Below are 23,056 nucleotides of genomic sequence, written 5' to 3'. Positions count from 1 at the left end.
AGAGAAATCCTGCCTGCTTTGCAAACTTGTCAGTCCCCACAATAAAGTGAGCTGGTTCTTTATGCTTTCTTTCCTGTCTCCCTTTGATGCCATGGCTCTGGAGAGATGCTGAACAGCATGCTGGTCAGTCTAGAACTGGTCTCCCTGATTCCATCTTTACACCTCATCATGACCCAGAGGGAGCCTGCGGGAATGTTAGAAGGCTTTCTAATAAAAATTCTCTAATGATTCCCTAATGATTGGTGCAGTGAGACCTGACAGCTTACAGGATGGCCCTGCCTTCCACTCTCAGTTCACCGCTTGCTTACTCTCCCCTCAGTCCACACCCCAGTAGACACGGATCTCTGCTGCTCTCCTAACAAACACGCTCCCACTCAGACCTCTACACTTGCTGCTCCGGCCCTGTGGGATTCTCCCGCCTGTGCCCTTGCTATCAGCCTGCTCACTTATTTCCTTCAGTATTCACTCAAATGCCTTCTCAGGGGACTTCTCCTCAGTCCAGATAAAAATGAAGCCGTTTCCCAAAGCTTGTGTACCCTAACCCTCTTCTCCTTAGTGCTTAAAACCAGGGAACACTAGTGTTTCCTTCATTTTATTTCACATTAAAATGAAGTTAGGTTTCTGGCTGCGAGCACAGTTCAGTAGGAGAATGCTTGCTAGCAGGAAGTAAGAAGCTCCAGCTCCTTCCCTGGCACTACAAAGTAAATAAATAATGTGGCTCTAAAACACTCAGCCCTTTACCTGTTTCACACATTCCTGTTTTCTCAGAACCTATGATAATAAGTTGCACACTCAGGAATATCATAAATATTTGCTGCTGGAGGAAAAGATGGGATGGGTGGGATTTTGGGGGGGGGGGTTGGTTTTTTTTTTTTTGTTTTTTTTTTTTTGGTTTTTCGAGACAGGGTTTCTCTGTGGCTTTGGAGCCTGTCCTGGAACTAGCTCTGTAGACCAGGCTGGTCTCAAACTCACAGAGATCCGCCTGCCTCTGCCTCCCGAGTGCTGGGATTAAAGGCGTGCGCCACCACCGCCCGGCGATTTTTGTTTTTTTGTTTTGTTCGTTTGCTTTTTATTAATTAAGGGTTTAGGGTTTTCTATTTTTATTTATGCGTGCATGTATGTGTCTGTATAGCACATATCTAACCTGTGGCCACAGGAACCACAGTGTGTTAAATCCCCTAAAGCTGGAGTTGCGAACCACCTACTCTGGGTGCAGGGACTAAACTCGGGCTCTCTGGAAGAAACAAGTACTCGCAGATGCTGAGCCACCTCTCCAGGCTCCAACTAAGGGTGGCTTTAAATTTATTCTTCATGAGTTCCTATGTTTTCTAAAAGTTTGTGCTGGGCATTATTTCTGTACAATCATATCAGACAACCTTTCTACTGAACTTTAAACCTGTCTAAGAAAACTCACAATTTCCCAGGATCTTTAGGAGTTAACCATGAATACATATTAAAGTTTAATGACTTCAATGTTCACTAATAAAAGGATGATTAACTTATTATAACCTAGATAATAAAGCCAAACAGTTATCTAAAATGTGGGCTTGGTGGGTCATGTTTGTAATCCCAACACTCAGGATGTGGAGGCAAAAGAACCAGGAGTTCAAAGACAGACTGAACTACATACTCAAAAAGATACTGTCTCAAAAATACAAGCTATAGATATATATATATATATATATATATATATATATATATACACACACACACACACATATATATATAAGAACTTAAGTTTACTAATGTGTACCATATCGTTTAGTTAACTATATTTAAAGGCAGTTTATAATTAAGAATGCAATATGAAACATGAGCATCTATAAAACAAAATATATGTAATATAAAAATGTCAAGGCAAAAATATCACAGAATGAACAATAAAAAAGTGATATTATAGCTAAATCATTTTTCCTTATACTTAATTATCTAAATTTCAACAGAAAAAAGATGCTACCTCATAAACAAAATAAGCAATTATAAATCAATAAAAGAAATGAAACCAGCAGTTTCACAAAAAACACAACAAGTGGCTATAATGTGAGGTTTATGACACAATTATTTTTCAAAGAGAAAAACACTTTATTATAGTCTTAAGACCCATTTACCTATTTCCTTGCCCTAAATTACACTATGAAACTTTATATGAATACTCCACCATGAATATTGCTCTGGAATCCATCAGCTGTAACTAAAGAAAAGCAAAACAGTGTTCTTGTCTCCTACTGACATGAAGAAGCAGCACTAAACTAGCTGGAGAGTGTACTAGTGTGGCCGTATCCATTTAAACTGAAAGTATAATGGGACCCAGCATGTGACAGATGACAAATTCTCGAGTAAACTATTTTTGAGTGCAGAGACATTCAGAGGTGACAGCCTTTTCTCTATAAATGTAAGTAGGTCCAGGGACAGAACCCAGGTCCTCAAGCTTGCAAACAAGCTCTTTACCTCGCATCTTGCCAGCACTATCCGGACTTTCTGAGTTAGAGTCTAGGTAGTCCAGGCTATCTTCAAACTCCCTAATGGCCCCAGCTTCCCCAGGACAGCGGCAGGGATGCCACTCATGCTTAGCACTGGCAGGCCCTTCTTTCAATCCTTGCACCAATGGGGAAAAAGAAGGGAAAACAAGATTTTCTCACATTCCTACACTTCTTGGCCTCCCAGTATTGAGATTATAAAAACACACCATCATGATATGAGACTTTTCCAGCCTTCAGTACCAATTGTTCCTGATCACTCTTAACTATACTTTAGATGTTTAAATGCTGACAGAAATCAGTTATTTGTCAAACTTTCTTTTTTTCCCAGCTACAACATCTTATTTGCTTTAAAATGTCCCAGAAAATGGTGGCTCAGGATTAAGTTAAATGTCTGCATATACTTAGGAAGTTCCACAGCAAGAAAGTTTTCAAATAAAACCCTCTGGAGAAAAAAATCAATCCAGAGGTATACTGGGTAAGGAACAGTTCAAGGACAAAATGCCCAGCCTTTTCTATACCTCTGTTGATCCCAAAATCAAACTGGGCTCCATGGGACATTGGAACACAGCCATCATCATGAGAACTGCCAGCTGCCAGCTGCAGGTGAAATAAAGCCCCTGGGTGGTGACTGGTAGTGAAGCTACTGATGGATTTGGGAGAGGAGGGATCTATTTTGTTTTGACCTACTCAGAATTACTCCAAGGCTTGCTAGGCAGTGTTCTATCATTCAGCTACATCTCCAGTCTGGGCACTTTTATTTTGCAAATTTTCCTACAGAAAGGAAAAATAGTTTGTTGTGTTTGTTTCTGGGGTGGAGGAAATTGGAGGGTTTTTTTGTTGTTGTTGTTGTTGTTTGTTTTGTTTTTCATTTGTTTGTCTGTTTTGGTTTTTCAAGACAAGAGTCTCTCCGTGTAGCCTTGGCTATCCAGGAACTTTCACTGTAGAGGCTGGCCTCAAATTAAAGCGATTCACCTGTTTCTGCCTCCTGAGGGCTGGGACTATAGGCGTGTGCAACCTACGTTTGGCTTAAAAAGTGTCATTTTTTTAAATGCTCATAAAACTTTTAAAGACTGGGACATTCCAAAGGTCATCCCAGGTCTTCATATTTTTAGACCTGAAGTACAATGAATAATCATAAAAAAATAACAACTCACAACTCTTCAATGTTTAGCAGGAAAAAAAGACAGGAAAAAGTCACTGTCAGGTCAGAAGCACAGGACCTGAACAAGAAAACAAGGGCCACATCATCTGCTCGGTCTAGATTCTCTTTAACTGGCTCTGAACTACAAATAAAACGGTCTCTTCTTCAATAGAGCAAGCACAGAAAGAGTGGCTTTCCACCCCCTCAGAAGCAGGCCTTCAACACCAGGCCTTTGGTGTTGTCCCCTAAGCGGTGAAAACCATGCAGGGTGAAGAACTACCTTCCTTCCTCCCTTCATTTAAAGGGGAACGTGCTCTGGGCTGAAGGAGGCAGAAGAGGACAAATCTGGGTTTACCAGCCTGGAGAGCAACTGCAGCTACCCAGCCACCTCACTCCCTACAGCCCCACCATCAGAAGCTGCAGCCAGTTGAAAAGGAGCATTCCCAGCCCTCAGGCTTCCCGCTGAGTTCCAACACGAAGGCAGCTGGGAAGGAGGCACTGATCCCGGGATGCTCGGGATGCTCGCTGTTTCCAACAAGCATTCCCACCCTAAGGACCATAATCAGTCTACTGCACTGAGCCTCTGCATTCCACTCTTAGCTTTTCAGTTTTGACACTAAAAATAAGGGAAATTTGTCTCAATTCTAAAACGACTGTTGCCAAGTTAAAGAAGGCAGTTGTCACTGTAGTCTGGGGCAGCCGTGCAAATCTAGGTTCATAACCCAGATCTGTTAGATAAATATATAACCTCAGGCAAATCAATCCAATTCTTTAACTTCATACACAAAGCAGCAGCCCAATCATTTCTCCACAGAGGAGCCAATGAAGGGAAAGGGTATGACTCAGTGAGAGAATGCCTGCCTAGTCCACATGTAAGGCCTGGGGTTCAGTCCTCAACACCATAAATCAAACAAGACTCCTAGGTCACAACACATAGAAGAAGGTGAAAATAAAAGGTAAGATCATCGGTGTTAATTATGGCAGAGACTCGGCAAATCAGTGTTCTTGGATTACCTGATCTAAGAACCAACTGGACAAAGCTGGGACACTGACTCAGCCCAGCTAGATTCGGAGATACTCGGGCATTCCAACCAACTGTTCTAAACAGGGGAGAGGGGATCAAGTTTAAACTGGTTACCCAATCCTAAGAGCATTTACAGGTTTAGCTAACTGCAGAGCTTTATTGCACCAACACTCCCCTTCCCTTCTCTCTTATTTGTAGTTCAGTCTGGATTTTCATTTGTGGGTCTGCTTACTGCAGTAAGTTCCTTGACAGCAGGAAACAAATCTGTCCTCTCATCTATACACTGGAACAGCCCATGCATTGCATGCTAGGACACACTCAGGGCAGGAAACTCTCAGAAACCCACTCAGGCTTCCTAGTGATTCAGGAGGATTCATTTTGGCAAAGGGAATGTCTGAATTTAGCAGGCTTCTTTCTTTTATGTTAAAATAAATAATGACTAAACAAACCATACATTATATATTACTACAATTTTCACAAATGAAGCTATGCTAAAAAACCAGAGAGAAAAATTAAAAAAAAAAAAAATAAGTAAAGAGGGAAGAGAGGCAGACTGATCTCAAACACCTGCCCCAGCACTTCACAGCCCTACAGACCTTAGAAAGGCGGTCAGTGCCCACCTCAGTCTGCTGGCTGCATCATCTGCCTCAACTGTCACATGAGCAAATGGGACAGTAACTCCTGCAGCTCACAAGGCTGTCATAAACCTAGTAGATAGATAGTGAAGTATATATCGTTGGTAAAAGATTCTGCTAACCCTCTTCTCCACTGGCAAAATCTGTACTAGCTAAACTAAGCCTAAACACAATTAATATGTTCACCCCACTTTATCGGAAAGTACAGACAGCCACACAGGACAATGGGCTGAAAGCTGGGTCCAGCATGCCAACTTCGGACCTCTACAGCGCCCAAGCAAAGTCAACCAAGACTCTATCTTCTAGAGCCCTTTTTAAGTGACTGCTGAGGCATCCAGCACCAAGGAGAGCCATCTTTGCAACAGAACAAACCCAGAGCAGCACATCAACAGGTGCTTCGGCCAGGAGACGGCAGCAAAGCACCGCTCCAATACAGAGAGCAAATCCAGAACCAAGGGCCAAGTACAGCTCAGCAACACAGCACTTACTCAGTATACACAAGGCCCTGGGTTCAATCTCCACCACCAAAAATTAAAACAATAATTAAAGAAAAAATTAAAACTCTACAGACACATTTTTTGTTGTTGTTGTTTAAAATAGTAACCAGAGCTGGAGAGATGGCTTAGAGGTTAAGAGCACTATCTGCTTTTCCCGAGGTCCTGAATTCAATTCCCAGCACCCACATGGTGGCTCATAACCATCTGTAGTGAGATCTGGGGCCCTCTTCTGGCTTGGAGGCATCCGTGGAGGCCAAACACTGTATACATAGTAAATAAATAAATACATACATACGTAAATCTTCTGAGAAATAAATTAAAAAAATCCTGGTTTGCATTTCGGTAACATTTAATAAATAAATAAATAAATAAATAAATAAATAAATAAATAAATAAATAAATAAATAAAAATGGTGGCCAATAATAATACATAAAACAATAAGTGAAAAGGAAGGAAATCTTCCAGGTTCACTTTCACACGGAACAAAATAATAATTTGCTAACTCCAATCAGTGAGGCCCTTGGTTCATTTCACTAAGCAGCATGCCCTCAATTACAGGCTAGTCAAAGTAAAAGCTTAATAATCAAAACTCCCTATGAGCATCTAACAGCAGTATTGCTTCCAAGCGCTGAAACAAAGTCCTATGAAGGCAACATTTCATTTTTTTCCCTCAGAGGAAGATGATTTTAAAGAACTGTGAAGGTATGTCCCCATTTTCAGGACCCGTACTTCCTCCCTAGCACCTCAGAGAACCCAAAGCACCAGTACCGACACACTAACTGGTGCCTTATGCCGCGTAGTTACTTTAACTGACACAGCAAAGAAAACCTCCAGTTAATAACTTAGACTTCATAAGTACAATTCTTTCCCTACTTGTACTGCCAGCTCTGGCTAAAACTGGGTCAGCCCACTACAAACCAAGGGCAACTCTCAAGGACCCATTGAAGAGACAGACTTTTATAATGCAAATGCCCATTCCGTGGTACTAAGGAGAGAGAGCACTGCAATACTGTCGGTCCTTTCAAGGCAACGAGCCTGAGTGAAACACTGGATTCTGTATCCTAGACTGGGGACCTATCTTCTTCCACAGAACCTAACAACTATGTATGCCAACTCTAAACCCCAGCTAGCAGTTAATGAAGTGCCAGCACAATTTTCTAAAGATAGCAATTTCAGTCAATTACCACACCAGTGCTACTCAGAGGCTGGTAATAAGCAAATAAACAAATAAGCCCAACATCAATATAAAAGAAACTTCTTCTGCCTTCCAAACCCTCAGCACCATTTAAAGACTGTACCCAGGAACTGAAAGCCTTGAGAAAGAACAGTGAAATCATCCATGGCATCAATATCCCAATAACTGTTTCCTAAAATCTGGGCAGCATCAGCAGGACACCAGGAATTTAATGCTGCTTTGAAAAGAAAGCTATACCAAATTGTATGAACTATGCAATAATAAAAGCTGATACTGCTACTGACACATTTAATTAAACACACTCTCTAAATAGAGCTTCCCAGGTAAAGCCATGATCGTTTTGGCCTTGATTTTATCCAAAGTCATCAGGAGAGGTCACCAACTACACACTCCTGCTAACAGTGTTATCCTGAGCAACCCCCACTCCCACCCCTCCAACAGCCCCACCCAATATTACTTTTATCTGTGGAATTCTCTGCCGGCCTTGGCCTGGAAAACTGGGTGGACCCTGAGGACAGGTATCAGAGCTGGCCATTTTTTTGAAATTGGCTCAGACTGATGGTTCCCAGCAGAATAAAGCTGTGGTCTTTATAAACCTCAATTTGGGGTTTAAAGAATAGTGTTAACTAGTGATTATCTCCCCTCCCCCCGCCCTTTTTGGAATGGAGGAGAAAAGGCAAACCAAAAGATGTTTCAAAATAGAAAAATCATCATTTTAATTATAAACCCTCCCAACTCAAAACTGTTAAAGGTGCCAAATGGGAGATATCAGAGTATTCTGTTTTGTGGTTCAAAGGTTTAACTATTAAACATGAGAATCACAACTTTGAAGGGGGAGGAATTAAAAGGCAGGAGCAGAAGAGGGGAGCAAGAAAGGGCCCTTCGAGATCTGTTAGCTTGGAAGGGCCCTCTTAGTACTCCTCATGGGGTCCAGGCTGGAGGAGAGCAGAGGGTTACACAGAACATTTAGCAGACTTAACATTGGATTAAACACACTACTGCAAGTTTCAACAAATGTTCATGGCATACGTAAAAACACATTTACAACAAGAAAGAAGAGAGGCACCTGGAGACATCTGACACTGGGCATGCTCTGCAGGCAACTCAGTGCGCACATGCTCTCTACCAGGTTGGCGCAGCCTAGCCACAAAGACCTTGGCACAGAACACTGCAGGATGACAAAAAGGAAGGAAGAGAAGAAGCAGTTAGAGGCCGCAACAAGTCACTCCTTCACACGGGCAGCTTGAGGGTTAGTCGGGGCAGGGGAGCACCCATGCAATTTAGAGGGCAGGGAGAGAAAATTTCCTAACGCTGGGGAGCAGGGCCCCTTTCTGTCTTCTGGGCAGGGACTTTGTGCTGCCAAACCACTCATTTCACAAGATACGGTAAACAGAATCAAGAGGGACAGAATGCTTAAATGAAAACCCACTAGAGGGAACCATGAGTTTGAGTGTAGAGCATGACCACTCAGAGAGTGTAATTCTGGTCTATCTCATACAGTCTCAATCGCTTAAGAAACTAAGATAGCAAGCCTTCTGAATGCAGCCCTACCCCAACACCACAATAGAAAAAACTGAAGACTCCATTGTTGAATAATTCACACAATAACACACAGCACAGGAGGGAAGAGCCAGGATTTTAAGGTTCAGTTTGTTGGCTACCAAATTGCACATTCTTTTCATAAGACCAGGATGCCTCTACTGAAAACCTTTGGTGACTCCAACGTTCATTGTGTGAATTCAGTTTTACACTTCTATGAAGTAAAATTGCAGGAGACTTAAGAGAATGAGGCAAAGAAACAAGAAAGGGAAGTGATACAGGCAATTAAAACTACTTGAAACACAAGTTGTTTTAGCATCAACATCTCTGCATGCTCAGAGAAAAAACTTGAGAGTTCTGCGACTTGTAACTTTTCATTCTGGACTTTACAAACATGGCAACAAAACTAAGAATTAAAAGCTTAACTCACTGACTCCATTCCACCCTTAAAACAAAACAAAACAAACAAACAAAAAAAAACTTGTTCCTTTCAAAGGAACTTAGAAAATGTAATGAGAAAATGAGCATATATGATAGCTAATATAGTAACTACCAGACTATATATATTTCCCTCCTGTGTAGCCCTGGCTGTCCTGGAACTCACTCTGTAGACCAGACTAGCATCAAACTCAACGATCTGTCTCTGCCTCCCGAGTGCTAGGATTAAAGGCGTGTGCCGCCACCACCCAGCACTAATAAATATTTTAATTTAAGATCAACTCATTTAGTGGCAAAAACATTAACACATACACTCCACAAATCTTATACACAAGCCATGTGTTTGTTCCTCCCTGCTGGCTCCTTGTTTCACACTGGGAAAAGCTCTACAATTAGTACAAGTGTATTATAAACAAAAAGAGCTTTGCTTGAAATCAGATAGACCTGGGACCCAGCATTTCCTGCTTACTAGTTACAGCACATAAAGGAGAGAATACTGGGGTTATTTAGAAAAGGCATGTGAATCCAGGACACAAAATCAAAGAAAGCAAATGGTGTAAGAAACGGTGCAACCCTCTTAAGCAATGAAAACACCACCCATTTCCAACCTGAGTATTAAAGGCTGAGCATGGCCAATACAATGGTGAAGTGTCTGCTGCTCCAGGACAGAACTTGTTGCTCAACAGTTTCACAACATAGAGAAGAAACCACAGAAAGACCTGAGCACATTTTATAAAACACAACGAAAGTAGCTGCCATGTATTAAGCTCCTCTGACCTGCTCCTATTACAACCGTCACAGTCATTCTCAGGTCACTATCTCTACAGTAACATCTGTTAAAACACCTTGTCTAAGGTTCTCAGGAAAGTGGGCTGGCTCTACGGCAGCAAGTTCTCTACTCAAAGAAACTATTATACACACTAGTTCTATCCGACTGTGCCACCGAGTATGCTCAGAGAAAAAGACCCACAGCACATGTTCATTACATGGATTATTTAAGTTAAATAAACTCCCAATGACCTCAATAGTTCAATTTAGGATTCTCTTGGCATTTTTGCTGTTGTTTTTCCTTACTGGCAGTCCTGGGGATTGAACCCAAGACCTTTGAACATGCTAGGCAAGAGTTCTTCAATTGGGTAGAATAGCTAGACACAAATATAAGTTTCTTTCTGGAGTGTTTAGTTTGCGGAATCACAGAATCACACAGATCCGAGGCAACAGAGTAAGGATCAGATCAGCATTCTCTAGCACCAAATTAACAAAGCTCGCTTGTCATCAATCCTCATATTCAGTAAACAATCTCATGGGTTCCAGGAAAGCATTCTCCCACTGAACTGTACCCCCAAACCTGCTTTTTTTTTTTTTTTTTTTTTCGAGACAGGGTTTCTCTGTGGTTTTGGAGCCTGTCCTGGAACTAGCTCTTGTAGACCAGGCTGGTCTCGAACTCACAGAGATTCACCTGCCTCTGCCTCCCAAGTGCTGGGATTAAAGGCGTGCGCCACCACCGCCCGGCCCAAACCTGCTTTAAAACTTTTAAAAAGTATTCCAGAAAAGACTTTTGTTTGCTTACTTTGGCTTCTTCTTTTTTTTTTTTTTTTTTTTTTTTTTTTTGGTTTTTCGAGACAGGATTTCTCTGTAGCTTTGGTACCTGTCCCGGAACTAGCTCTTGTAGACCAGGCTGGCCTCGAACTCCCAGAGATCCGCCTGCCTCTGCCTCCCGAGTGCTGGGATTAAAGGCGTGCACCACCACCACCCGGCTTTACTTTGGCTTCTTTTACTGTAATTTTTAATCGGGTGGGAGGGGGGTGCTCACATGCCATGGCACAGGCGTAGAGGTCAGAGGACAGCTTAGAATAGTTGATTCTCTCCTTTTACCCTCCATGTGGCTGAAGGGGTTCCCAGGTCATCAGGCCTAGTAGCAAAAACCTTTGCCTACTAAATCATCTTACTTGCTCCATTTTTATTTCATTAAGACAGAATCTCACTATGCAGCCTAGGTTGGCCTCAACCCCATGATCCTTCAACCTGAGTTTCCCCAGTGCTAGAACTATAGGTTGTGTGCCAGCTCATCCACCTCTATTCAGGAAAAAATGAAAACCCTTTAAAGACCTTGCTGATTATCTATTTCAGGAGTGGATCATCCACAGTAGACACGGCAGGCAAAGGAATGGTGGGAGTGTGTCCTGAAAGGCGACAGTCCCTCACTGTGCTGAACACAACTCAACACCACTTCAATCCTTACACACAGAACTTTCCCCAATATTCGGAACAGGAAAATGGGTTTAAAGAGATGCAGTTTTCTTGTCTAAAACCACACAGGGCTAGGTCTGAGCTGGAATGATCCTAGTAATCCTAAATTAGAATAGGAGCTCCCCAGCTGGCAGATCTGCCGGAGAACAGGAGCTGCAGAGACAGCAGGCTCCCAGGCACCGCCCACCTGGGGCTGTAAAGCAAGTGCCAAAACCATCAGTCAGAAATCTCACTCTTAGCTCACCCAGGCCTGCCATTTTCCAGGTCAAGTTGAGAGTTAAGACAGCAGTATTTAAAAGGCATTAGAAGTGCTCTATCCCCACACCCAATTATCCTGGAGACAGCCGACCAAACACACTGCTGGAAACAGTCTTTACCCAACAGAAAAGGCCACTGCAGGGAACCCATGCACCTGTAATAATGAAGTCCACACACACATGCTGCCCTACGTACTAGGTCCAACTTGAAAATGGGCAAAAACAGAAATTCTATACTCACTAACCTAAGAACATCACATAAAATGCAACTAGGGCCGGGCGGTGGTGGCGCACGCCTTTAATCCCAGCACTTGGGAGGCAGAGGCAGGTGGATCTCTGTGAGTTCGAGACCAGCCTGGTCTACAAGAGCTAGTTCCAGGACAGGCTCCAAAACCACAGAGAAACCCTGTCTCGAAAAACCCAAAAAAAAAAAAAAAAATGCAACTAGGATTTTAACAGTAATTAATTCATGACATTTCTAATTTAAATTTTAGGACTTGGTTGGAAACTCATGTTGTCATTATTTTTAAATAGAGAAAAATGTCTTCTCACCAGTTATGTTCACAATATAACTATTCCCTCCCTTCTTGTATATTTTTTAAGGTAACAGTGAAATATCTTTATCTACTGTCATACTAGGTCTAAGGAATTTTCCCCAAATGGCATATTTACCAACTTAACAAATATGTCTAGTCACTGAAGCACCAACAATACCAGGCAAGCCTTTCTTCTTGTGACCTTAGCATCAAGCTCCAGAGACTTTCACAATGACCATCCTGGGGGCCACAAATCTCCAATATACATTTATTACAATTTCATATTTACCAACTTATAATCTCCAGGATTCTAATTTATGATTATTCATATTCATAAAAAGATGTAATTATTCATAGTAAGTTCTGGTATTATGGGCAAATAAACGATTAGGAGGAGTATATTTTCCAACTCTAAACTCAAATAATTAAGACTGGCAAGTAAGCCAACGGTGCTTACTGATTCTGTCACATTCGTCATCAGCTGGTAAACACTTGAAAAGATGATAGAAGACAGGAATAATAGCTTTTTTGGCATTTTTCAAAAGGAGAAAGTTTATTAAAGGAAGTAAGAGAGACATGTGCTAGGCTCTCTCCTGTAAGTCACAGCAAACAGAAGGACAGTGGGGCGCACTCCTAATCACAACACTCAGGAGACAGAGGCAGGTGAATCTCTGTGAGGTCTGCAGAATGATTTCCAAGACAGCCAGGGCCACACAGAGAAACCCTGTCCCCAAAACAAAAAGAAACAAAACAATAGATACATCAAACATTCAACAAAATAACTATTGTTTTTAAAATAAAGCCTGGTAACCAGAGTCCAGCCTTCAGGCTGCACACTGGAAGTAGAGAACGCACTCCCCAGAGCTGTCCTCTGACTACCGGTTACTTCACGTACCACTCACACGCACAGATACACATGTGTGCATGTGCACATACACTCATGCACACACACAAATAGTAATAATATTATTAATTCACAATTTAATTGAATTTTCCACACTTTAAAAAATTAGGATATTGACACATACCTTCATGTGTAACAATCTTTCAAATTTAATGACATTTTGTTAAAAGAAAAGTGGACAATAACATGTGTCATGTGACCACGACAGTTCATATTTAACTCTTAGCAAGTGTACTTTAGAATTACACACTTACTTATCACTGACATACACCGTATTATTTTCACGCTGAGATATACAATAAGGAAACAAAATGACAAGGAGTAAGGGTAGAAGGGAAGAGAAAGAACAAAATAAGGAAAATAAAAATTTACTACTTGCTGAGTTTTAGAGATTCAAACAAGGCCAAACAGTGATAGGGTTAGAACTCAAAGTCAGAACCCAACTTACTCTTATCCACTATTCTCTCAGTTCTGAACGATGATCCAGGATAAGACACTCAAACCCAAAGCTCACAAACCATCATGATCTGGATGGACATCTCTGGAAGAGGGAGGGATAAAGGATAACTAATTCTCCCTTCCCTTTTTTCTCAGCTATTTGTTTGTTTATTAATTTTATAGTGATAGGAAATGAACCCAAGCCTTACGCATGCTAGGAAAGTACCTGTCAATGACCTATGCCCCAACCCTTCTTTTCCTTTAAGTAGCACAGAGTTTAAGGTTGCTACAAGAGCTTCCTTTTCTAATTTACACTCCTATGAAACTTTCCAAAGTGGCACATCCCCCTGGGTAATTCAAATGTGATCAATCTGCTGCTCAGCTCTAGTCCTAATAGGGTGTAGCTGAGTAACTGACATAATCTGAGGAGCGACTACACAACGTGGAGTCAGAGTCTGAGAGCATGTGGATCACTGACTCATCAGTTTACAAGGAGGATACTGTATTAAGGAGAAAAAACAGACATCTAGGAACACAATGATGTCCATCAGATCAAATCATTATTCATAATAGCAAAGAAAACTCCAGCAACAAAGACCAATCAATAAGCTGCGGATTACTCATAAGAAAATCCTGTTTCTGAAACATAGGACCAACCAGATGAAGCCTATTCAGGCGTTCATAGAAAAATTCCATACAAGTAATCCGAAAATCTTTATGTGAATAAAGGCAAAAACTCAGGACTTACAGTTATGATCCCATTTTAATACATATAAAATATTCAGAATACGATGCAATTATTTTTATTTGATTCTTTCAATCAGTCACATACATGCAACACTGGCCTTTCCGTCCTCACTTGGGGATCTAACCACAGCAACCTGTCCCTTGACTGTAGGTCACTGACATTCAATGAAGATGACAAGCAGATGGGAATAAACAGCTGTCAGAGTCTGGCCACACTACTAGTTGGCAAAGACATTACTGTAGCTTCCACCTATGACTACCAGATAACTGAGTTTCAGTCAGAAAGCCGGTCTCCGTCTAAGAGGAAGAGAACTGTAGTGTGGCAGCCCACACTCTACACGCTCTACACCACAGGGACGTCCAGCCAACAGGACGAAGCAGTGTCTTGTTTGTCATGTTTGACCTAGAAACCGAGAAAAGCCATCATCAGCTACTTCCTTTCTTCCCATTGGCTATGGCTTAGTGGTTTGTGCCCTCAGAGTTCCTGTGCCCCAGCCTCACAGCACTATGAGGGGGTGGATGTAGTAGGTGGTTAGGTCACAGGGAGCCTGATCACATGGGCTCTCAGTTGATTCCCAAGAGAGGATGTTGCTATAGAACGAGCAAAAGCTACCCCTGACTAGTGATCTCTTCTGAATGAACTCCTGCCATTCTAAACACATCTGTACAAGATCCTCACTGGAAACCAAACCAGTCCAGAGCAGCAGCTCCTGACTGTCAGCCTCCAAAACTGTTACCTACACAGCCTCTCTTCTTTGTAAGCACCCAGCTTTAGTACTACGTCACCACAACAGAAAATGGACTCCTATCCCACTCCAGGTAGAGGTGCAAGCTTCGTCCATCCCAGGTCCTTCTACCCCACAAACCAAGAACTTCAAGAGTCTTTGGAAATGTCTACATAAGATTCTAACTGCCTTCTAGCATACCAAGTTTTCATGTAAGAGAGTGCAAAATGTATCATGTTTTATATAGAACAACAGAACATATGGGAAGTCAGAAACTTTCCCATGTGATACATACTCTCGGATTCTCTAGGAGAACTATTTCAGGAAAATGTTTGAAGACAATTAACTTTTACACTTTAAGCTGCTTATCTACTTAGAAATATTTGTTGTTCCGGTCAGTATACTAAATGTTTTGGCAAACATTTTAAGAAACCATAAAACCAAATATTCTGGTATTAAAAACTATTTATGCAAATAAAACTATTATGTTTCAGTTTATTAAAGGGAAAAATGTGGCTAACTCCTTACAGGACAAAATGCTGTAAACAAGCCTCATCTCACTGTCTTAGCACTAAAATTAGTTGGTAGCTGAAAACTCCTTTGTAGACTAACTGCAAAACTGTCCCAAGCTTTCGCTGTCTAACAGGATTCCTGTCCATGCAGTTATGAACCAGTGCTTAACATGGAAAGTGAGCTGGGCATGGGGCTCATGCCTATAACCCCGCTCCCAAAGGCAGGATGGTCGTGCTTTCTGAGCTACAACACAGTTAGTTCCCAGACAGTCTAGGTGAAAGGGAGATTGTGCGCGCGCGCACACAAGGACAATAAAAACCCAAATGAAACTAAACTTTAGATTCTGCTAGCAACCTTGGAATTAAACCTTAACACCATCTAAAAATGTGTCTGCTATCTCTAAACATTAATAACTTTCAGGATTGATTAACCAGTCTCCCCTCCCCCAAAATAAACACACTCCAATGATAGGGCCTCAATGTTCACATTTTCACAGACAACAGAAACAGCAGTGCTGATCAAAATCCTGCTTCTTCAAGAACTCAGAAGTGAGGAAATATAAGGTTGGCTACCATGGGGCATGCTTTATTAGCCCTTAATTTTAAAAAATTTATTATTTGTACTGATTTATTTTGTGCACATGACAACTGTGTGGAAGTCAGAAAATAACCTAAGGGAGTGGGCTCCTTCTTTCCAACCTGTGGGTCTCAGGATGAAACTTGATTCTCAGAACTCCACGTTGGCTCCCTGAACCATCTCACTGGTCCATGCTATAGTTGACCTTACACTTGATCTTTCCCACATAGCTACTGTCGACACACCTCAAATGTTAGAAGAAAGCCGTGTGCTTTAACAGTCGACTAGGCATCCAGAACAACTGAGCTCATCTTTCAGTCTGGCTCAGTTAGACATTCCTGGGTTAGTTGTGAGTCCTCTCCTGTCTGCTTCCTGCAGGTAACCAGGTAAAGGAGACTGCTCAGGACTTGAAGTCAGGGATTTCACTGAATGCTGAAGCCAAAAGGCCCTTTATAACCATTGTGTTCACATCCTTACACTGCTTTTCCAGCCAAGTCCTCTACATTTCCAGCCTTAGGCTGTTAATATATGTAGCTATCCAAAGCACACAACCTTACAGCAGACGACAGCAAAGTCAGCCTAAAGGCTAAGAAGTGAATTGCAGGTGTGGATGCACTGCAACACTGCTCTCCCACAGAGGAAGCCGAAAAGCCATGGAAAGGCCTTGTATAACTTTCAGAGATACCGGATGCCAAGCAACTCGCTGAAAACCCTCTTAGCACCACTGCTACAATAATTCTGTGACTGACTTAGCTTATAGCTTATAGCAAATAATTAAAATACCACAAACCATTAACACAGATGTCACCAACATAATGAATTGTCCAATAACTAAGCACACTGAATGATGGTGCACCTGTAACCCCAGTAACCAGAAGGCAGGAGCAGGAGGACTGCAAGTTCTAGCTCAGCCTGTGCCATACAGAACAACTTATGAGCCACACAACATTTAAGTGGTGAATTAGGAATCTGTTGGACGAGGGCTGGGGCATGGCTCAGTCAGTGATATGCTTGCTTTACAGGCAGAAGGACCTAAATTCAATCCTGAGAACCCAAGTAAAAATGCCAGGCATGGTGACACAGTTTGTAACCTCAGTGCTAGGGAGACAGAGACTAAAGGACACTTGGGCTTGTCAGCCAGCCAGTCTAGTCTACTTGATGAGCCCCAAGCCAGTAAGAGATCCTGTCTCGAGAATGACAGACAAGCTTCCTGAGGATGCCACCCAAGATTGATTGTCCTCTGGCCCTGGCTCACACATGCACACACATACGCACACAACCACACACATGCTAACTTTTATAAAGGGTGCTAGAAGGGAGCTGGGGAATTAGCTTAGTCAATAAACTGCTTGACTTCAAGCACGAGGACTTGAGTTTGACCCATATTTGAGGGGAGGAGTTATGGGCGATAGTGTGCAACTGTCACCCCAAAGTTGAGGAGGCAGAGATAGGCTAGTTCTTGGGGCTCCCTGACCAGTCTGCCTAGCCTCATCAAGTTTCAGGCCATGAGAGATACTGTCTCAAAAACCTAGGTGGACAACATCCAAGAAAAGACAACAGGACTGACTTCCGACCTCCATCCATGTGCACATGGAACCTGTAGAAAAAGGAACAGCTACCCACAGTTGGGAGTGAGGACAAGAGGCAAAGAAGATAAATTACTGCCTCTTTGAAAATATCAGCCAGGCTGTGGCAGCGCACACCTTTTATCCTGGCACTCGGAAGGCAGAGGCAGGTGGATCTCTGAGTTCAGGATCAGAATATCTACAGAGAGAACTCCAGGACAGCCAGAGCTACACAGAGAAACCCGTTCTCAATTTAAAAAAGTAACAGAGAGAGACAGAGACAGAGATATCAAATAAAGTCAAAAACTAGTTTAACTATAACAGGAAATGACTAGAAGTTACTCATTTTCTCCTCAAAAACTATACTTACTTGTTATAACTAAGTATTTTATAACAAGAACTAAAACAGATTATAAGCAATTGGCAAGACAATAAACCAACGTATATCTTGGTGTTCTCAGTTACAATACCCTTATACAATAGAAGCTCAATAAATACCTGGTGAGTGAGCAAATAATCAGCAAGCCAACTCTAGAGAAGTCCACAGGACAGGCTGAAAAGACCGCTAATCAGCTCAAGAGCACTGGCTGCTCTTCCAGAACACCCAAGTTCAATTCTTAGTAGACATGTGGCAGCCACAACATGCTGGTTGCAGGGGATCCAACAGACAGACACACATGCAGGCAAAATACCAATGATCATGAAAAATAAGGAAAGTCTACAGGTAACGTAAAAGCCTGACCACGAGGCTCAGGGAGCAGCCATAGTTTTTTGCCACATCTTCTAGTCACAGTGACTGCTCACACACTCCAAGGTCAAATCGGAAGCTTTGTGTGGGAGACAGAAGAGCAATGTCTGCCCCACTGAGCTGGGCAGCAGAGGTGAGAACAGTGCCGCGAAAGCAGCCTCGCCCAACCTGGATCCACATATACGTTTCTCCTAAGATTATAAATTCCCCTTTTGGACTTTAAGTAGTTTTGACTTTTCTATGACTTTCAACTGGAAAATTGTAACACACTTTTACTATTTAGTGCAAACAAGAGAACCTGCTGTAGAGGTGCACACCTGTAATCCAGGCACACAGGCAGGAAATCACAGCCATAGAACCCTATCTCAAAAAAAAAAAAAAAATTAACTAAAAAATCAAAAATAAAATAAAAAAAACAAAGCGGGTATTCTGCAGCTGAAACAGTCTTAAATCCTCTATTTCCCTCCCTATAGAGTCATTAAATTTGCTGACATTATAAAACTAAAGGGCTTAAAATATCCCATCCCTGCTAGAACTGCAGACACCAGAGCAGGAAAAGGCAGTGAGAGACTGAAGAATCCAAACTGTAAAATGATTACAAAAGCACAACAGAGAAGAGGAGCCCACACTTCCCAAAGACCCTTGGAACCCACACTGAGCAACAAGACCTACATCCTTACGGCCATGAGGCTACCAACCACTGATGCAAATAAGCCAGTGTCCTAAGAGAAAGGGTATTGAGCATTTAAGATATGAAGTACTGCTGACAGAGCACAAGCTGGCCCTTCTCTGACAGCCAACCCTGTCTGGGTTCTAATTTCACCTTAGTGGTGACCTTAGTTTCTTTCTCCTACTCACTCAGGTTGTATCCTCCTTGCATGACATATAACTGTAATCAGGTAAGTCCTTTTAACATATACTACGGTCTAAGTGCTACTAAGTCATTACATTTGTGAACTGCAAAAAAGGAAAATATTTAAAAGCAAACTAAATGTCTTGGGCTGGAGAGACACTCAGCAGGAAGTGACCTTGTTGCTCTTGCAAAGGAACCAGGTTCCAGTTCCCAGCATCCACATCAGATGGCTCAGAACTGCCTTCCAATCCTAGATCCAGGAGATCATGCCCCCTTTTGGTCTCCGTAGGCACTGCTTGCTCATGGGGCACATCCACACACTCAGGCACATACACATTAAATAATTTTAAAAGAGACTTAAAAATATTATAGGACTAATTATTACCTATTGTCATTAATGCAAGTTTATTATGACTGACCTAGCCAAAAACAATACATACCCACCATACGTAAACTGTAGATTTTCATTTAGAAGTTCTATGTGGTGTCAATGATCACTTACTTAGAAAGAACTTAGGGTACAGCATTCAAAAAACACCAGAGCGCACTGAAAGCAGTATAGCAGTCATCAAGGGAGCTTTGGAGGGTTTTATTTCTTGCTTCATATTGTTTATATTTTTTTCTAAAACACATAGATACTTCTGTAAAGAAAATATAAAGTTTAAGTAAAAATTATAGGAGGCCACTGTTGGGAACTACACTCTTGCACTGGACCACACCAGATCAGACTAAAAATCAATATGGAGTCACCTATGCTAACGTTCCATGTAACCAAATTAAGTTATCTTACCTTCCCAGGTTTTGGGGAGAGCAATACACAAGCTTCCCAAAGAGGTCAACTGGCTTGACAAAGGTTCCATGTCAGCTCTAATCTTTAATCGTCTATCCCTAACATAGCCTGAAGTGACCTGGTATTAACACACCAGCTGTTTTCCTATTATTCACTTCCCTGCACACAGAAAACAACTCTGATATGACCAACTGCTTTGGCCTTCTCACCACAAAACAAACCTCCTCCCCCACTCACTCACTAAACACTACCCAAATGTAGACGTGAAGTGTAGCCTGATCCTAGAAACACAAAAGAAAACCAATCAAGACTCTAGAGTTAATTTGGTGGGATTTTGTCCTTTCACAAGCTCAATTTTTTGTTTTGTTTTTTGTTTCTCTGTGTACCCCTGGCTGTCTTAAAACTCGCTTTTGTAGACCAGGCTGGCCTCGTCAAATCCAGAGATCCACCAGCCTCTGCCTCTGCCTCCCAAGCACTAAGATGAAAAGTGTGAACTGGCACAACTCTTACACATTCTGTAAGCAGTCAAATGAGCTCAAGAGCTGACTGGCATCACTAGTCGCTGTAGGTCAAACCACAGGTTAGCAGAATTAAAGAGGACAACAACAAATGCTCACAAGAACGTAAAGCCAATGACATGTTCATATGTTGCCAGAGAAGTAAAAGCATATCCTCCTGCTCTGGGAAAGACCTAAGGTTATTTTTCTACATTCTAACTACACATGTACCTTGTGGTATAAAAAAAAAAAAAATATGTTTCATCCCTGATTCTCTGCTATATCCTCTGCCCCCTTCCAGAAACAATGGCTTCTAAAACTCACAATTCCCTGAGTGCAAAGGACGGACAGAAGATGACTTACTGTCCATGAGCAGCCCTTTCAGCCAGACCTGAGCTTATGTGAGTAAGCTCACTCTCAGTAGGGGTAGGGGAGTTGCCAGAACAACCACCTCTGATACCTCCTGACCTGATCATTCGTTTGTATCCTTTATGAAATCCTTTCATAGACTAAAGCTATGGCTCAGAGATTAGGGGCCCTAGCTGTTCTTCCAGAGGACCTGGGTTCAATTCCCAGAACCCATACAGCAGCTCAATACTGTCTGTAACTCTAGCTCCATAGGCTCTGCCGCCCTCTGGCCACCTCAGATACTACACACATACTCGATACTTGCAAAATAAAAATAACCAAATCTTATAAACCCTGAATTCCTAAATTCCCTGAGCCATTGTAGTACATTACTGAACATGAGGAAGAGGTCATGGAAACTCCCAAAGTGTAAAGAGGTCACAACCCACAGCTGGCACTGCTGTCCAAAGTAGAGGTAATCTGGGATCTTCTGTGCTGAACTGAATGGCAGGATGCCCAGTAGAAATATGCAAAGAACTGGAGAATGGCTGATGTACAAAGAAGCCAAAATAATCGGTATCACAACTCCTTTTTTTAATTTATTTAACTTTATTTTATGTGCATTGGAGTGAGGGTATCACATCCCCTGGAACTGGAGTTACAGACAGTTATGAGCTGCCATGTGGGTGATGGGAATTGAACCCAGGACCTCTGGAAGAGTAACCATCTCTCCACACCCAGTGTCACAAGAATGTAGAGATTGGCCACCATACCTTTGATCCCAGAGGCAGAGGCAGGTGGACCTCTGAGTTAAAGGCTAGCAGCCAGCCTGGTCTACAGAGTTAGTTCCAGGACAGCTGGGGCTATGCATAGACTGTGTCTCAGAATTGAAAGAGAGAGAGAGAGCAGAAAAAGGGTTTTGTGTTTCATTTTTTCTGTCACTGAATTCGCACTGTGCCAACAATTCCACCCGTAAGTACATCTCCACCTGGAAACAAACATCCTCAAAAGAAGTCTAAATAAATGTTCACTCACTTATTCCCAAAATCAAGCAACACAAATCGTCTAGAACAAGAACAATTCTTGGAGCTGGAGAGATAGCTCTTAGCAGGGGGAAAAAAAACACTTGCTGCATAATCAAGAGGGCCACGGTTCCGATTCCAGCACCCACATAATGAGCTAGGCATCCCACAAATGCCTGTAACTTCAACGCCAAGAAGATCAAACATCCACTTCTGGCCTCCAGGTACACACCTGCACATGTATATGTCCCTACGTATCCACTCATTCATTCACACTAAACAACACACACACAAAGTCATGCTGAACAAAAAAAGCAGTGGATACAATGTTTTATGACTCTATCCATGTGAAATTCCAGAACAGACTGAATTAACCAACAGTTAGAGAAAACCGGACACTGTGGGGGGGTGGGGAGTGGGGGGGTTAATGATTGCAAAGGAATGTAAGGGAGGGAGGTTTTTGAAAGTATGGAAATAAACAATATATTGATTATGGTGGTGGTTACATGAGCATATGTAGTTCTGAAAACTCAAACACTACATCTAAAATAAGTAGTACTTTTTTTTTGGGATTTTTTTTTTCGAGACAGGTTTTCTCCGTAGCTTTTTTGGTTCCTGTCCTGGAACTAGCTCTTGTAGACCAGGCTGGCCTCGAACTCACAGAGATCCGCCTGCCTCTGCCTCCCGAGTGCTGGGATTAAAGGCGTGCGTCACCACCGCCCAGCTTAATAAGTAGTACATTTAACTGAACACTAATTCTAATAAGTTAATTAAATAAAAAGCAAATAAACACTACAATACCAGCACACAACCATTAGGCTGACTGACAAAGCCTGGCAAACCATCAAGTGACACATGATAATGGAATCTAACATAGGGATGAAAGCTTAAACCGAATCACCTCTGCCCACATATGCTTACCCACAACCCAATCCTTCTATCTCAACTGTCTTACCTAAGTTCCCTAGTATACCCAAAAGAAACATGGAATTCTATCTAGTTAGAAGTGTTATCAGTCGGGCAGTGGTGGCACACGCCTTTAATCCCAGTACTCAGGAGGCAGAGGCAATCGGATCTCTGAGTTAGATGCCAGCCTGGTCTACAGAGAAAGTTCCAGGATGACCAGGACTATGCAGAGAAACCTTGTCCCAAAAAACCAAAACAAAACAAAAAACAAACAAAACAACAACAACAAAAAAAGTGTTATCCACAGGGACAGTCACACATTGGAAGCAACTCCTATTTATCAACAGCCGAGTACTCAGTAACCAGCTAGTCCAGGCACCTAGTAAAAAGAGCAATGAACAAGAAATAGGAAATGCATGAGGGACAAATTA

General features: G+C 42.1%; 1 protein-coding gene across 1 annotated transcript in view; it reads right to left on the bottom strand.

Annotated features, from left to right (window-relative positions):
- The window catches only part of Fbxw11 (F-box and WD repeat domain containing 11), a 104,950-nt gene that overhangs the window by 57,563 nt on the left and 24,331 nt on the right, over nucleotides 1–23,056 (bottom strand). Inside the window, exon 2 of the mRNA XM_057774413.1 lies at nucleotides 8,040–8,141. Coding sequence (XP_057630396.1) covers nucleotides 8,040–8,141 — 102 coding nt within the window. The remainder of the gene's footprint in view (nucleotides 1–8,039; nucleotides 8,142–23,056) is intronic.

This window comes from Chionomys nivalis, chromosome 7 (assembly GCF_950005125.1).
Source record: "Chionomys nivalis chromosome 7, mChiNiv1.1, whole genome shotgun sequence".
NCBI classification, from domain to species: domain Eukaryota; kingdom Metazoa; phylum Chordata; class Mammalia; order Rodentia; family Cricetidae; genus Chionomys; species Chionomys nivalis.
The sequence above is the reverse complement of the archived record's forward strand: the minus strand, read 5'-3'. Positions and strand labels throughout refer to the sequence as shown.